The following is a 16480-nucleotide window of genomic DNA, read 5'->3' on the forward strand; positions in this document are numbered from 1 at the left end:
ATTTGGGATGAAGGCTTGCAGTAGTCAGCTTGCCACAGGGCTAACCACTTCCCGTTCATTAGGGCTGGACTGATTCAGGCACACATTTATGTTACTTACCTGCCTTGCCTTGTAGACATTTCACATTGAGGCCTTCGGTGAGTCTGAGAGATGGCTTTTCTTTTTACATCAGTCTTAGCATCCTAGGCAAAGAAAGGGCTGTATCAGTGACAGCCGCTGAGAAGCAATGTTACCAGGAGAAAGTGGTGGGTCTTGTGGCCATCAAGCTTCAGGGAAGGAATGAGGTAGCCCTTGAAAAGCCATCTCATGGTGCCATTCTCTTGAAATTCTGTTTTGTACAGTAGCTCAGTTTATAGATAAGGAACTGATGCAAAACGGGGATAAGTTACGTCCTCAAGGTCATGTGGGTAATGAGGACCAGAGTCCAGACCCCCAACTCCCAATCTGGCGTATTCCCATGATACACATTGCATCTGAAAGAGCTTTATCACTATAATATCATTTTTTACATGATAGAATCAGATTTAAATAATTTTCATTAAAACTCTGATGATGTCACAGTATGTCCTGCTTCGAAGCAATCCACACTTTATTAAACTGACTTCAGCAGGGAGAGGTTTAGTTCTAAATACACTGAAGCAGTTGTATTTATAGGTACTACCCAGTAGTAGATCCAGAATCTTTTTTTAGCCCAAGTGCAGATGAAACTTCCCAGGATTACAGTGTCTGGATACTCAGAGAAGCTGTGGTTTGAGATCATGCAGATGCCCAAGGTCCTGTAGACCAGTATATCACGTTGCTCAGCATATTTTGCCCTCACCTTCAGCTTTAATCCATACTCTGTTTCTAAGGAACAGGTCTGGCTACTTTCTTGAACCCACTGTACTTTCTCATACGATGTTAAATATGGTCAAACTGTTGGCTTTATTTCTCCCCTGATAAAGTCAGGTCTCTCTCTTATTTCAGGACGGGGTCTTCTTCTTGGGGCCTGGACATACTAGGATGTGAGAGAGAACAGAGGACCCAGCCTCCTCAGGGAGCCAATGATTGCATCTGAGTAGAGTACTCTTTGGTTTCTAACATTTTATTTGGGAAGGAGAGTCTAGGTCTCACCTCTGTCATTGTCAGGGTCACAATAATGATGCTAGTGGACAACCTCCATGTGTCATATGCTACTTTATGTCAGCGGGTTCCTGGTGTAAGCATAGAGGACACAGAGAGCTGGCTGTCACCCTCTGTTGAAGACTCATTATAGTGGTCAGAGAGAGTGCTATTTCTCTCTCTCTCTCTCTCTTTCCACCCACTTACGTGTTGTGCACATGGGCACGCATGCGTGATTTTGAATACAATTTCTTGGGATGATAACTGTCCGGCATCACTGACCATCCGCAGCCTGAATAAAGAGGACAAGAATGTTAGAACAACAGAGACAATGATTCTTTTAGGTCTACAGCTTCTCAAAGCAGCTCAGTTCTGTTGGTCAGTGATTGTAAGACCGAAGTCACATTCCTCCTCTCCCACGTGGTGATCTCGATGAGCCCACAGCGATGAACATTTCTCAAGGCCAATCAGTTGTGTTCCTGCTAAATGAACTTTCACCATCTTAAGTAATAGTAATGGCCGTTGAAATTTGGGTACCTGTACAAAAATCTCTATAGAGTATATTGATTTTTTTTTTCATTCTTTCTTTCTTCTTCTTTTTTATTTTTTTTTTTTAAACCCATCTGAAGAACTCTTTCACGGTATCTCAGTTGTGCTGCATAAAGTCATCAGTGCTGTTCCTTCCAGGTCTCCTTGCTCCCTGTTACCCCGCCCTTGTCTGCTACTGCTCCCGTTTCTTCACCTGCAAATGAGAAGGATTACGTCTTGCCACCCAACGGTCCTATTAATATTTATTTACTTCGCAGTCAAGTTTTATTAATTACTTAATTAGCAGTACTGAAAACAGTATTTGGGGGCAGGGAGAAATTATATGTGTGCTAGAAACAGAATGTAGAATAAATGAGACACAGACAGGGGTTGAATTCTAAATAAAGGAAAGAGCTTTAGCCTTTTAATGTAAACAGTGCCTAGGCCCCCAGAGTGGCCTCTGCCAAATGGTATATGTGCTCCAGTTCACATGCACACTTCTGCCCCTGCCTTTGATGGCTTCTGCCCTCCCAAGAGCTTGGAGTCAGGGCCCTTGTTCTGAACATGACATTTCTCTTCTATGTTCTGCATTTGCACGTAGCAATCAGTTGGAAATACACTCTGCCTAAACTCTACCCCTTTAACTACAAAGGTGAGGAGAGTATAAGCCGTACAGTGACCCTCACCACGGCCTATTCCCTTGCCCTCCATAAGTAGAATAAATGATGTATAAGCTGGATATAATGAGGCTCTGGTTAAGCCTCCAAAGCTGGATCTGTCTAGCTTCATACAAGGTTATGGACAGGCCACTCACCTCTGTGCCTCTTGTTTAGGGCTGGGGATCAGAGCTATTACCTCACTCTGTGTGTTGCTTATAGAGTCTTAAGTACGCCCTGAAGCTGCCCCACATCAAAATATATAGATCCACACACTGGAAGTGCTAAGAAACTTAGAGCCTCAGTCACCCATCACTAGAGAATAGAATTTGTCATCATCATCATCATCATCATCATCATCCTACTTAACAAAATAATCAGTTTCTTAAGTTCCTACCATATGTGGTGTATTGCCCAGTGATGGAATAAAAGAGCCTTAGAGCAGTCTGCTTGTGCTGTTGATTGTTAGGGTATCTTCTTATGCTTGCCTTTGCCATCTATTTGACAAGGTAAGTTTAGAGTATGAAAGATCAAATCAGTACAAAGGAGTGCATGCTAAATGGCCTATAAGAGGCATTGAAGGCCTATAAGAGGCATTGAAGGCCTACAGGAGTTCAGAAAAAGGAATGGTCTTTGTAGGATTCAAAATAAAAATGTCAGGGAGGAGGGGTGCCTGGGTGGCTCAGTGGGTTAAAGCCTCTGCCTTCGGCTCAGGTCTTGATCCCAGGGTCCTGGGATCGAGCCCTGCCTCAGGCTCTCTGCTCAGTGGGGAGCCTGCTTCCCCCTTTCTATCTCTCTCTGTCTGCCTTTCAGCCTACTTGTAATCTGTCAAATAAATAAAATCTTACCAAAAAAAAAAAAAAAGAAGAAGAAGAAGAAGAAGTCAGGGAGGAGACAGATTTTAAAATGAATGTCAGCCAGAATGCCAAAACTGGATTGGATAGAATGGCGGCAGGCAGTGTGTGTGGGGGTTGGGGGGGGGGGAGTGGTCAGAAGGGAATGTGATGGCAGGAGAGGGGACAGGGTGGCAGGAATGGCCGAGCCTTCAAGGACAACAAGCAGACCATTGTTCTTTATATGACAAGAGCAGAAGCATTTTTTTTTAAGATTTTATTTATTTATTTGACAGACAGAGATTACAAGTAGGCAGAGAGGCAGGCAGAGAGAGAGGAGGAAGCAGTCTCCCACCAAGCAGAGAGCCCGATGCAGGGCTCAATCCCATGACCCTGGGATCATGACCTGAGCTGAAGGCAGAGGCCTTAACCCACCGAGCCACCCAGGTGCCCAGAGCAGAAGCATTTTTAAAAATTCTGGAAGCAGGGAAAAATCAGGTTTGACATGTAGAAAAAGATCATCTTTTGAAGAGCTTTGAATGGGGGCATTATTCTTCTTGGTCTTTCTTGAACCTCCACCAAAGAGAATACTTGTAGTACGGACATTTAAGGACTACAAGTATCTTGATCACAAGTTCGTTTGGGAGGCAGTTCCTTGGTGGATCCCAAAGAATCCTAAATCTCCTGTGGGATAGCTTCCCTATACCACAGGAGGAGGGAAGAGGTCTCTGTGGTCTTTGAACAGTTCAAAAGAGCTGTTCCAGAAGGATGCCCAGATATGGCTCCTCAGCTTCTTCCCCAGCACCAAGATGAACCACCCCAAATACATGGAAATCCAGCAGTTCAGAGCACAGGCAGGTTTCAAGTGGCCTTTTAAAGCTTTCATTTCAGAGTTGCTTCTCTCTCTCTAAATGCATCACTGGCTCTATTAGCCCCAGCGTTGAAAATTTCAACTTGTTTCCACAAATGACAGCAAAAGGCTCTATCAAAAGTGATAGTTTCTTTAGTTCATCAAATCTCTATTCACTGCAAAAACATTATTGTCCTTGTGGTTTGTGCTTTATGATTGCTTTTATGAAGACAGTGGAAAGGCAAAAAATATAGGTGGAAACTCAAATTGACTTTATATCGCTAACATTTACCATCTTCAAAAATAGCATGCTAGATTAATGCACTCCTGATTTTAAGGTACCTTTTTTTTTTTTTTTAAATTGGTCTTCTCTGCACATAATAATTCTGTCAGACAATGGGCTATGGAAGAAAACACTGTATGTGATTTATTCCTGGAGGCTTTGAAGGATAAAAATACTATTTTTATACTAATGTGTCTGAAATATCAGATGAAATATGGTTATAATATGCAAAAGTGTCTTTCAGTTACAGATTTTTTTTTTCTTTCACTGTGTTTGTTGTAGGATCTAAGGGAGGAATGTGTAAAGTTGAAAACAAGAGTGTTTGATTTGGAACAACAGAATCGAATGTTAAGCATCCTGTTCCAACAGCGAATCAGACCAACTTCTGATCTGCTCCTCCAGGTATGTGCTTATGCGGAAAACAATCCTTGCTTCTGAAAAGATATTGACAAAAAGTTACTTTAGTTCAAAAGTTTCCAGTATCTCCATAGGCAAGGCATCATACACTGGAACCCAGATTCTTTCCCTTCTCAAGGGATGTCATTAAAATTGAGCCTCTCTTAAATGTATCTTACTTTTGAAAGCTGTGTTTAGATAAAGAAAGATATCAACAAATAATAAACAGGTAAAAGGTACCATCAGAGGTGTCCTCTAGTAAACTAAGTGAAACTGTGGAATGGAGTCGGGAAATAATTGATTACTTTGGGGTCTTGTATTAGTGATCTTGCATTCTATGATAAGCAAGGACGGGTTTTATGTGATTTCTTTCTTTATTCAGTGTATTTTATGTTCTTTATTCAAGTACATTTCTTTATTTCATTCTCTCTAATCAAAAATTCTGCTGGGTTTATTTTCCCTTTCATATCTGTCTTCATGCAGAATTCCTCCTCCTCACACACAATTCCTCCTATATTCTGCCTCAGTGTTTTTCAGGTTCTCCTTGTCTAAAAGCTCTCACTGAACTTTTTCTTGACTTTCCTTCATAACATGCAAAGTGGTGGAAAGTCAAGCTATTGGAATCATTTTGGATGATGTCCCTAACAAAACACCAGAGAATATACCTGACTTCAGGGAGACACATGAATTGGCAAAGGGAGCTGGGAGGCTGATCTTTGCTGTGTCCTGGGGTTTTTTAATCCTGTTAATGTGTATATTTGCTCAAATAAGCTCCCAAGAGCCTTGCTTAGAGCCCTTCTTAGGCTAATATACCAAAGGGTAAGTAAGGTTTCACAGTGACAACGTATGAAAACTAAACCCCAGCTGCCGGGCCTGGTTGCCTGAGCAAGAGAGAGGAGACAGAGGTATCCTCTAACCTCTACTCCCCAGCACTGCCACTAAAGGCATGGTGCTGAGGAAATAGAAAACTAAATGAAAATTATGTTTCTATGTCAAACTAGCCACATTGGAAGTGTTGAAAAGCCTCATAGAGACGGCAGCCGCCATATTGGCTGATGCATATGCAGAACTTTTCCATTGCCATTGGAGGTTCTACAGGACAACACTGTTCCTGATGGCTGGGCCAGGGCTGCTCATTTACCCTCTGCACTTTGGCATGAACACCTTTCCTTGACTCCTCAGGGAAATAACAAGAAATTGCCATTCATTTCATTGAAAGAAAGATGCCCGATAAAGCCCAACATCAAAAGTATAATTTTTCCTCCAAATTTAAATAAAGCAAATCTCTCAATTGTACAGTAGTTCTCATCTCCTAAATTAACCTCCCCTCTGCTTTATCTGTTAAAACATAAATCATAATTTAGGACTCAAAAATTATGTAGAAAAAAATTGTCTGTTTCTATTCTCTTTCCTGGTTCCAACCACAAGAGAGAGTTTGTCAGAGAGAGTCTTGCCTCTGTTAAAAAGTTGTATTTCTTTTGCTCTCTTATATCAAGATCCAATATTATAATTACTTTCAACAGCTGTTGCATGTTCATGAATTTTTTCCATTTTGCTTGGTTTAACTTCAGGCTTTTCTGGAACAATGTTTAAGGATCCGTAGTCCCTGTTTATAAACCATGATGGCTTATTTCCATAATAAACACATGTGCCATAGATGTTTAAACTTTTTCATTGGCTGTCACAAATTTCTGAAATCCATATCCAAATGGCAGGAAGTGGTGTGTACGCTAACAATAGAACTCAGTGTTTATTCACTGGGTATTTTCAGCCAACACACTTTATATTCCTCCCCAAATAGTCTTCTCTTCCAGGAGCCATTCTAATTTAAATAATATTTCTGAAAGATGGGCTGTTAATAGTTCTGTAAAGAATGGTAGAAAGTGGGCTGCTTGTCCTCTACCATCTACAGCTCACAGTCACAGAAAGATGGAGTTGCTGGCTTTTTAGAGGGTCTGTTAATTATGTGGCTTGTGATTTTTTTATTTTCTGGCGGCACAAATACATACTGTGGAGTACTGGCTACAGCAAAAGCAATCGATGCTTGCTTCGCACCTATGGAAGCTTTATAATTATCTGTTGAATGGAATAATGAATAAATGATACAAATTTATTCTGCAAGTTGGTAGTTATTTTGCGTACATGTAAGGGAAGTTTATGCCCTCTCTTCTTCTGAACTTTTCCTGTCTCGTGTGCATGCTTTGGGAGGACTCAGTCATGTCATCAAGCCCAGACTATCTGAGGGTGTGGCTTTCGGGCGCAGCCAATCTACCAGTGTACCTGCTCCCAAATATTATTGAACTTACAGCAGCTGCCCATAGACTGGAGATTCAGTACCATAGATTTCTAAGTAGTTTTCTGCTTATCTTAGATGCCTTATCTTATCTTAGGTGTCATCTGCTGAATACAGCCTAACGGTTATCTACAATCTGGAGTGCCCTCTTGAAGAGAAATATAGAAAGAAGAGTGTTGAACCCACTGTGATTTTAGGAGATAGCTTGTGAAAAGTAAACAAGAAAATAATTTATAAGAACCAGTCTTTGTCTCTTAAAGATAGTAAGAAGTTGTCACTTGGATATTATTTAGCGCCTTTTTTTTTTTTTTCCCCTTTTTTTTGTATAGGAGAAACAAAAAGTCATAGTTCTATGGATTAGTTGATGAAGTCTGGGAAATTTGCAAAGGGAACCAAATCCATGCTGAGGGAAAAAAAAAAAAATAATAAGGTCTAACCTGAAAATGAAAATCAAGAATGGCACTAATCTTTTGTGGCAATTCCAGTTTCTAGAGTGGTATCTCTGGGACTGGGGGTGGTAACAAATCTGAGTAACAAGGCCCTTTGTATTAAAATCAGTGATTTGAGCTAAATTCCAAAGAATTGAGAGGTTAGTATAGCAAGTAAAATCCCAAAGGAATGCTCTTAATGGAACCCGATTCCCTAATTAACCTTATTTGAATCTACTGGCCAGATTAGCCAATGCTCACCATTTCTTCTTATAAATCATGTCAAACAAGACTCAGTTCCTCAAATATAGGCAACTAATAGAGTTCTCTGCTAAGTATACTTTCTTCTCTTACCAGTTGGGTTGAATGCTCACCAAAAAATGAGCCATCTTTGTAACTCATTATGTTTCTGCAAGTAGTATTTATGGCGATTATATCATTTTTAACTACTATATAAACCGATGAAATGCGATACCCAAAGAATTATTTATATAAAACAAAGTTCAGTGCTTCAAAACCATCTATAAAGGCGAGTCACTAAATAAATGTTTATGAGCAAATGAAATATAGGTACCTAACTAAAAAAATTGTGGGAGCTGGAGAATTATATTAAACATAGAGGCATTCTGCATGCAAATTGTTTCCCAAGTGATTTGAAGTTCTTGTTACACTCTTAAGAAAATCCAAAACAAAGACATATGCATAAACAATGCATAAAGCATGTGTTTGATGCCTCTCCCCCACCCAAAAAAGCCAAACAAAACAGACTCTAATAATAGGATCCCTAGGCAAAGAAGTAGCCTTAGCCCTACCAACAGTGTTATTTAAAAATGCATAGTGTTTCCCACATATCAGACACTTTTCTACAGCCTTTAAGGAGCTCACCAATGTCATCTCCGTTACAATCCGATGAGGCAGGCAGTATCCTTGCATCCATTTTTAAAATGGGGACACTCAGGCACGAAGTCCCCCAGCTGGTAATTGATCGAGAGGGAATCAAAACCAGTGATCTGGCTCAGGTCCCTCCCTTCCACCTCTCTTCTAAGCTCCCTCCGCAGGGAACACAAATGAGGATAAGGAACATTTTTCTGATTCTGTATTCTGACATTTTGATTAACCGAGCCACTTGTGATCAAGTCAGATCAGAGGGCTTCTGCGGTGAGATCTCAACAAGAAGACTACCGTATTTACACAGTTCTGAAAGCCTCTTGATTTGTGGCATCCATGATTTTCCCCTCTCCTGTGGGTTCTGCTTTGGTTTTATTTTAGACACCTCTGTTATCATTATTCTCATAAAACATAATATTCTCTCTCTCTCTCTCTCTCTTTTTTTTTTTGCTGAACACAGTTTTTTGTTTTTTCTTTTCCTTCTCATCTGATATTTCAAAGGGTCCTATACCCATATCCTTAGGCCAAGATAGAAAGAAAAGAATGTTATAGTGTAGATTATTCACACAAACAGTTGGGAATCTGACAGCTTAGAACCAAAGTGTAAACATTTGCTGTCACTTCTTAGAGTGCTCTTTGTTTTGAGGGTTTTTTTTTTTTTTTTTTTGGCTTGCTAGTGTTTTGTTTTATGGTATTATTTTATATGAGATGAGAAGACTTAAAAATCCTACTGTACTTCTGATTGATTCTTTTCTTCCCTAAATCTTTATGTTCACAGCATAAATCTATTCATGAGACTGACTTAGCAGGATACGACACAATACACTCCCTTCTCCTCACCTATCCACAAACCACGAATCTGAATCTCTGAGACTTAACCCAAGTGCTGCCATCTTTCAGGGGCCTTCCAGGGTCAGAGCAGTTCTCCTGGAACTTTCCCTGCACTGAAACTCCTAGAGTATTGATGACCCATCCCACACAGTTCAGCAGGCCATGGTTCTCTGTGGAATTCTGGACTCTTAGTCTCTTGTAGCAGATATGGTGGAGATCATGCAGTGCAACTGTGAGAACTGGGAATTCCATGTTTCATTTCACTTAATTTATGATTAATCTCTGTGAGGGCAAGAACTCTGCGGAATGTTGCCTTTTACCTCCCACTGAGGTTACCACTGCTCATAATATGTATTCATTGTATATTATTGATGGTTTAGCACTTAATTACATACATTTTTATGGAATAGATTTTTAGCGGGACAAAATTTTGTTTTTGGTATATAGCAATCTCATTGCCCTTATTATTTTTTCTTCTAGACTTGTTAAGATATAATTGCTGTAACATTGTATAGGTCTAAAATGTATAATAGAATATTTGATATATGTAATTATTATGAAATAATCACCACAATGAGTTAACAGCCAACATTTCATATACTTGGAATTTTTTTTTTCTTGTGATGAGAACATTTAAGTTCTACTTACTTAGCAGCTTTCTAATACACAGTATAGTGTTGGCAACTCTAGTCACCATGCTGTACATTATATATCCAGGATTTATTTATAACTGGAAGGTTTGACCACCTTCACCAGTTTCCCCCACGTTGCCATTCTCAACCTGGGGCAACCACCAATCTCTTCTCTGTTTCTATGAGTTCTGTTTTATTAGATACCTCACATAAATAAGATAATATAGTATTTGTCTTTTTCTGTTGTAGCATAATGCCCTCAACGTCCATCCGTGTTGTCACAAATGCCTGGATTTTTTGTGTATGACTGAGTAATATTCCATATGTCACACCTTGTCCATTCATGTACAAGTGGATTGTGTGCATATTTGTGTGTATGTTTATCACATTTTTAATTTCATTCACCTATTAATGGACACTTAATCGATTAATTAATACTGAAAGGAACATGAGCTGAATTAGTTAGTAATGAAATGAACATGAGTGAGCAGATACCTCCTTGAGATAATGATTTTGTTTCCTTTGCATATATGCCCAGAAGTTTTTGAATCATATGGTTGTTTTATGTTCAACATTTTAAGGAATGTCCATGCTATTTCCATAAAGCCTGTCACAATTTACACTCCTTCCAACAGTACCTCCTCATCAGCACTTGTTATTTCTTATCTTTAGATAATACTCATTCTAACAGGCGTCAGATGATATCCTGTGGTTTTGATTTGCATGTCACTGGTGATTAATGATATCAAGAGGCTTTCCAAATACCTGTTGGCTATTTGAATATCTTCTTTGGAAAAATGTCTATTTGGGTCCTTTATCCATTTTTAAATGAGGTTATTTGATTCTTGGCCATTGGGTTGTATGAGTTTGCTATCTCTGTATTCTAGATATTAACCCCTTATCAGAAGCTTGGTTTGCAAATGTTTGCTTCCATTCCATAAGTTGTCTTTTCTTTTTATTGATCATTTGTTTTGCTGTGAAGAATCATTTTAGGTTGATGTAGTCTCACTTGTTCCTTTTTGATTTTGTTGCTTGTGCTTCAGGTTTCATATCCAACAAATCATGGCCCAGATCAGTTTCAAGGAGGTTATTCACAGTCTTTGCTCCTAGGATTTTATTGGTTCTGGTTCTTACGTTTAAACCTTAACCCATTTCAGGTTAATTTTGTACGTGGTATCAAATAGTATTTTTGTTTCATTCTTTTGCATGTTAATATTCAATTTTCTCAGCACCATTTATTAAAGACTGTATTTTCTCCAGTGAGTGTTCTTCACTCCTTTGACTATCCTTAGTTGACCATATATACATGGGGTTTTTTAGGGGGGTGGTCTCTCAGTTTTGTTCCATTAGTCTGTATGTTTTTATGCCAATATCATTTTATATTGACTACTATGACTTTGTAATATATTTGAATTGTGATGCCTTCAGCTTTGTTCTTTTTTCTTAAGATTATTTTAGCTACCTAGAGTCCTTTGTGGTTCTAAACTAACTTAGGATTTTTTTTTTCTATTTCTGTAAAAAAAAGTCACTGAAATCTTGATAGAGATTTTGTTGAATCTCTACATGGTTTAGGTTAATAAGGACATTTTAACAAAATTAGCTTCACCAGCACAAGAACACAAGATATTTTCCATTTATTTGTGTTTCCTTCAATTTCTTTCATTAGTGGTTAGTAGTTTCCAGTGTAGAAATTTTCACCTCCTTGGTTAGATCCATTCCCAAGTATTTTATTGGTTTTATGCTATTGTTAATGGGATTATTTTATTTATTTATTTTTCAGATAATTCATTGTTAGTGTATAGAAATGCTACTGACTCTTTTTTATGTTGATTTTGTATCCTGCAACTTTACTGAATTCATTGATTAAGTCTAATTGCTTTTTGGTGGAGTTTTTAGGATTTTCTATATGTAAAATCACATCATCTGCAGTTAGAGACTGTTTTACTTTGTTCTTTCTGATTCTGATGGTTTTCATTTCTCTTTCTTATCTGAATGCTCTGGTTAGACTCCCTGTACTCTGTTGAATAAGAGTGGTGAGGGTGGGCACACTTCTCTTGTGCTTAATCTTAGGAAAAAAAAAATTGGTCACTAAGTACGACATTAGCTTTAAGCCTGTCATATGTTGCCTTTATTATGTAGAGGTATATTCCTTCTACACCCAGTTTGTTGAGAGTTTTTATTATGAAAGAACATGAAATTTTATCAAGTGTTTTTTCTGTCCCTACTGAGATGATCATATAATTTTATCTTTTATTTTATTAATGTGATGTAGCACTTTTATTGATTCTCATATGCTGAGCCATTCTTGCATTTCAGGGTTCAATCCCAGCTGGTCATGGAGTATGATCTGTTTTATGTGCTGTTGGATTATTTTGCAAGTATTTTGTTGAGAATTTTTGCACCAATGTTCATCAAGGACATTGCCTACTGTTTTCTTTTCTGGTACTGCCTTTATCTATCTTTGATATCTTGGTAATCTAGCTTTGTAAAATTATTTGGGGAGTGGTTCAGTACTCTCCAATTTTTTTGGAAGAGTTTGGGAAGAATTGGCATTAATTCTTCTTTAAGTGTTCAGTAAAATTCACCAGCAAAACCTCTGGTCCTAGGCTTTTCTTTGTTGGGAGATTTTGGACTATTGATTCAATCTCTATTCATTACTGGTCTTTTCACATTTTCCACTCATGATTCAACTATAGTAGGTTTCATATTTCTCAGCATTTTTTCCTGTTTTTTTTTAATAGGTTGTCCAATTTATTGGCATATAACCGTTCATAGTAATTGGAATATAATCATTCATAATGATCTCTTATGATCCTTAGTATTTCTGTGTTATGATTTATAATGTCTCCTCTTTCATTTACAATTTGTTTGATTTGGGTCCTCTGTCTTTTTTTTTTCATGGCTAATCCAGGTAAATATTTATCAATTTTATCTTTTCAAAGAACCATCTTAGTTGTGTTAATCTTTTATATTGCTTTCCTGTTCTCTATTTCATTTATTTCTGTTCTAATCTTAGTCATTTCCTTCCTTCTGCTAACTTTGGGCTCAGTCTCTCTCTCTCTCTTTTTTTTTTTTTTAGTTCCTTGAGATTTAATGTTAGATTATTGATTTGAGATTGTTCTTTTTCCTTGATGTATGTGTTCATCACTGTAAAATTTCCTCCTGGAACTGCTTTTGTGGTGGCCTATAAGTATTGATATGTTGTATTTTCATTTGTGTTTGTCTCAAGATAACTTTTTAGTTTATCTTTTGAGTTCTCCTTTGATCCATTGGTTGTTCAGGAGCATACTGTTTAATTTTCATGTAGTTGTGAATTTCTAGTTCTCTTCCTGTTACTGATTTTCAGTTTCATACTAATGTGGTCAGGGAAAAAAAAAAAAACTTGAATGATTTCAATATTCTTAAATTTGCTAAGACTTGTTTTGTTGCCTCACATTTGATCTATCCTAGAAAATGTTCCCCATGTGCTTAAGAATAATGTATATCCCGCTATTGTTGGATGGAATATTCTATGTGTGTTAGGCCTATTTTGTCCCGTGTGTTGTACAAATCTGCTATTTCTTTATTGATTCTTTGTATGTATGATCTATCTATTGTAGAGAATGGAGTATAGAGGTTCTCTAATATTGCACGCTATCTCTCTGCCTTCAGTTCTGTTAATATGTTTTTTACATATTTGGGTGTTTTAATGCTGGGAGTTTAATATTTACAGTTATTATATATTCTTGATGGATTGATCCTTTATAATTATATAATGCCCTTATTTGTCTCTTTTGACCATTTTGAGCTTAAAGTTTACTTTGTCTTATATAAGTATAGCTACTCCTGCTTTTTTTTTTTTCTGGTTTGCCATATTTAAAATATCTTTTTCTGTCTCTTTACTCTCAGTCTATGTGTGTCTTTAAAATCAAAGTAAGACTTTTGTAGGCAACATATCATTGGATTTTTTTTTTTAAGAAAATCCATTCACCCATTCTAAGTCTTTTAATTAAAGAATTTAATCCATTTATGTTTAAAGTAATTATTAATATCTAGGGACTTCCTATTGCCATTTTGTTGTTTTCTGATTTTGTAGATACTTTGTTCCTTGCTTCTTATCTTGCAGTCATCGTTTGTGATTTGTTGATTTCTTGTAACAATATGCTTTCCTCCTTTATGATCTTTTGTGTAACTGCTACAGGTTTTTCCTTTGTGGTTACCATGAGGCTTATATGAAATATTTTGTATTTATAATATCCTATTGTAAGCTGCTAACAACTTAACTTGGATAGCAAAGAGAAGCTTTATACTTTCTCTTCTCCCCCTCACATTTTAGGTTATTGATGTTACAGTTTCCTTAGTTTTATATTGTATATTCAATAACAAATTGTTGTCCTTATGGTTATTTTCAATGCATTTTCTTTTACTTTAAAACCAGAGTTGTGAGTGAACTATGCACCACCCCTACAATATTAGAATCTGTCTCTGACTTTATCATTACCAGTGAATTTTACATATATAGTTATATATTTTTACAATGTTAATTAGCATAATTCCACATAATTCCACATAAAGAACATCTTTTAGCATTTCTTGTAAGACAGGTTTGGTGGCAATGAACTTCCTCAACTTTTGTTTGTTAAGGAAAGTTTTTATCTCCTTCATTTCTGAAGGATGGCTCTAATAGGTTTAAGTTTTTCTTTCAATATATTTAATATATCATGCTATTTTTCTCTGAATTTGCAAAGTTTCTATTGAGAAATTCATCCATGGTTGTGTGGAGCTCCCAGGCATGTGACATGTCACTCTTCTCTTGCTATTTCCAAAATTATCTGTTTGTCTTTGACTTGAAAATTTAATTATTATGTGTCTCAATGTAGCCTTTTCATGTCCAACCTATTCAGGATTTTTTGGTCTCATGAATTTGGTTATCCATTTCTCTCCCTAGGTTTGGGAAGTTTTCAACCATTTTTGCTTTGAACATATTTTCTGTTTTTTTTCTCCTTATATTCTCTTCTGGAATTCTCATAATGTGTATATTGTTATTAGCCCTGTAAGTGCTATAGGTTTTCTTCATCCTTTTTCTTTCCTTTTTTTTTTCTTTTTGCTTCAATGATTGGATAATTTCACATAATATATTTTCCAGTTTACTAATTTTTCTTCTACTTGGTTGAGTCTGTTGTTGAAGCTCTTTGTTGAATTCCTCAGTTATTGTATTCTTCAGCTTTATAATTTCTGTTTTTTTTAATGGTTTCTTCTTTGTTGAACTTCTCATTTTGTTTATTTATTGTATCCCTAATTTTCTGTAATTGACTGTGTGTTCCTGTAGTTTACTAAACTTCCTTAAGAGGATAATTCTGAATTATTTGTCAGCTTATAGATCTTTATTTCTTCAGGGATAGTTATTAAAGCTTTAGTGTTTCTTTTTATGCTGTCATATTTACCTGATTATGGAACTTGATGTCTTTCATTAGTGTCTGTACATTTGAGTGAGTGGTCTCATCCTCCAGACTTTACAGGTTTGCTTTGGCAGAGGCAGTTCTTCACTAGTCAGCTTATCTTAGATTTCAGAATAGGTCAGCTAGTAACATTCTTGGAAAAGTGGGGCTTGCTATTGGGGTGTCTGTTTGGGTTAGGCACTGTTCTAGATCCTAGATGGGGGGTGCCACTGGCTAGGAACAGTTGGATAGGACTGCTGGCTTGGTTACCTTCCAAAATGCAGCTGTAGGTTGGGCTCCACAGTTGCCCATATTTGCTGGTCCGGCTTTCTAATTGGGTTGGAGTGGGGGCTATATACAGCAGTTGAGGAGGCCTGTGAATATGCTTCCGTGGCTGGGAAAGTTGTTATACCATGTTGGTTGTGGCCCAGAATCAGGAAGAGCTAACCACTGAGCTCCCTGGTCAGACAGGATCATCAGCTCTGCTGATGGGCAGAGCTTCTGGCTGGGTTCTCTGAGTGCCACCACAAAGCATGGCTCTACAGTGGGCCATGCAGCCCCCGGTGCTCTGGTTATACTTCCTGGTGGTGAGACAGAGGGCTATACACAGCAGTAGGTGGGGTCATGAGCCCACTTCCTTGTCTGGCTGGTGCAGCAAAACAGGTTTCAAGGTTGGCATAACTCACTGACCAAGGACCCAAATGAGGCATAACTGTACACCAAGTTCTCTGGCCAGATGAAGCCACCAGCTGGGCTCTGCAGATGGTAAGAGCTGCTGGCTGACCTCTCTGCTCAAATGCCATTATAAGTGGGATTGTATGATAGGCTACACAGCTTCCCAGGTGCTCTGGGTAGGTTTCCTGATTAGGTGGAGCTGGAAGCTACAGTGGTAATTAGGGCTACAAATTTCCTTGCCTGGCTGGGTGGAGTAGCAGAACAGACCCAGAGGCCAGTACAGCTCATTGTTTGGGGACCAAAATCAGGCAGAACTATATACTGAGTTCCCTGGCCCGATGGGGTCACTATCTTGTCTCTGCAGATAGGCAAAGCCACCAGCTGGAATCTCAGACACCACTGCAGGGGGGAACTTGGACTGCCCAGATCCAAGCACTGGTGGCTGTAAGACACGCCCCTCTTTTCTGTCTCCATCTCATCTCCAGTGCCCAAACTCCACAGATTCCTGCAGTCTCCATGGGATGAGACCCAAGTGAACCTCCCAGGAAGAGACCCACAATGCTAAGTAGCCTACATATCCACCTCAGACTTTTTTTCTCCCAGTGGAGAAACCATAGGCCCCAAGAGCCATCTTGGGGCAGTGGTCTGGGTACCCTTTTGGACAGGTAG

General features: G+C 38.2%; 1 protein-coding gene across 12 annotated transcripts in view; it reads left to right on the forward strand.

Moving 5' to 3' along the window:
• Positions 1 to 16480, forward strand: part of NCKAP5 (NCK associated protein 5) — a 970240-nt gene that overhangs the window by 776784 nt on the left and 176976 nt on the right. For all 12 annotated transcript variants that reach the window (XM_032354091.1, XM_032354099.1, XM_032354093.1 and 9 more), the window contains one exon: positions 4534 to 4653. In XM_032354091.1, the coding sequence (XP_032209982.1) occupies positions 4534 to 4653 (120 nt within the window). The remainder of the gene's footprint in view (positions 1 to 4533; positions 4654 to 16480) is intronic.

The sequence above is a fragment of the Mustela erminea genome, chromosome 8 (assembly GCF_009829155.1).
Source record: "Mustela erminea isolate mMusErm1 chromosome 8, mMusErm1.Pri, whole genome shotgun sequence".
In the NCBI taxonomy this organism is placed as follows: Eukaryota; Metazoa; Chordata; class Mammalia; order Carnivora; family Mustelidae; genus Mustela; species Mustela erminea.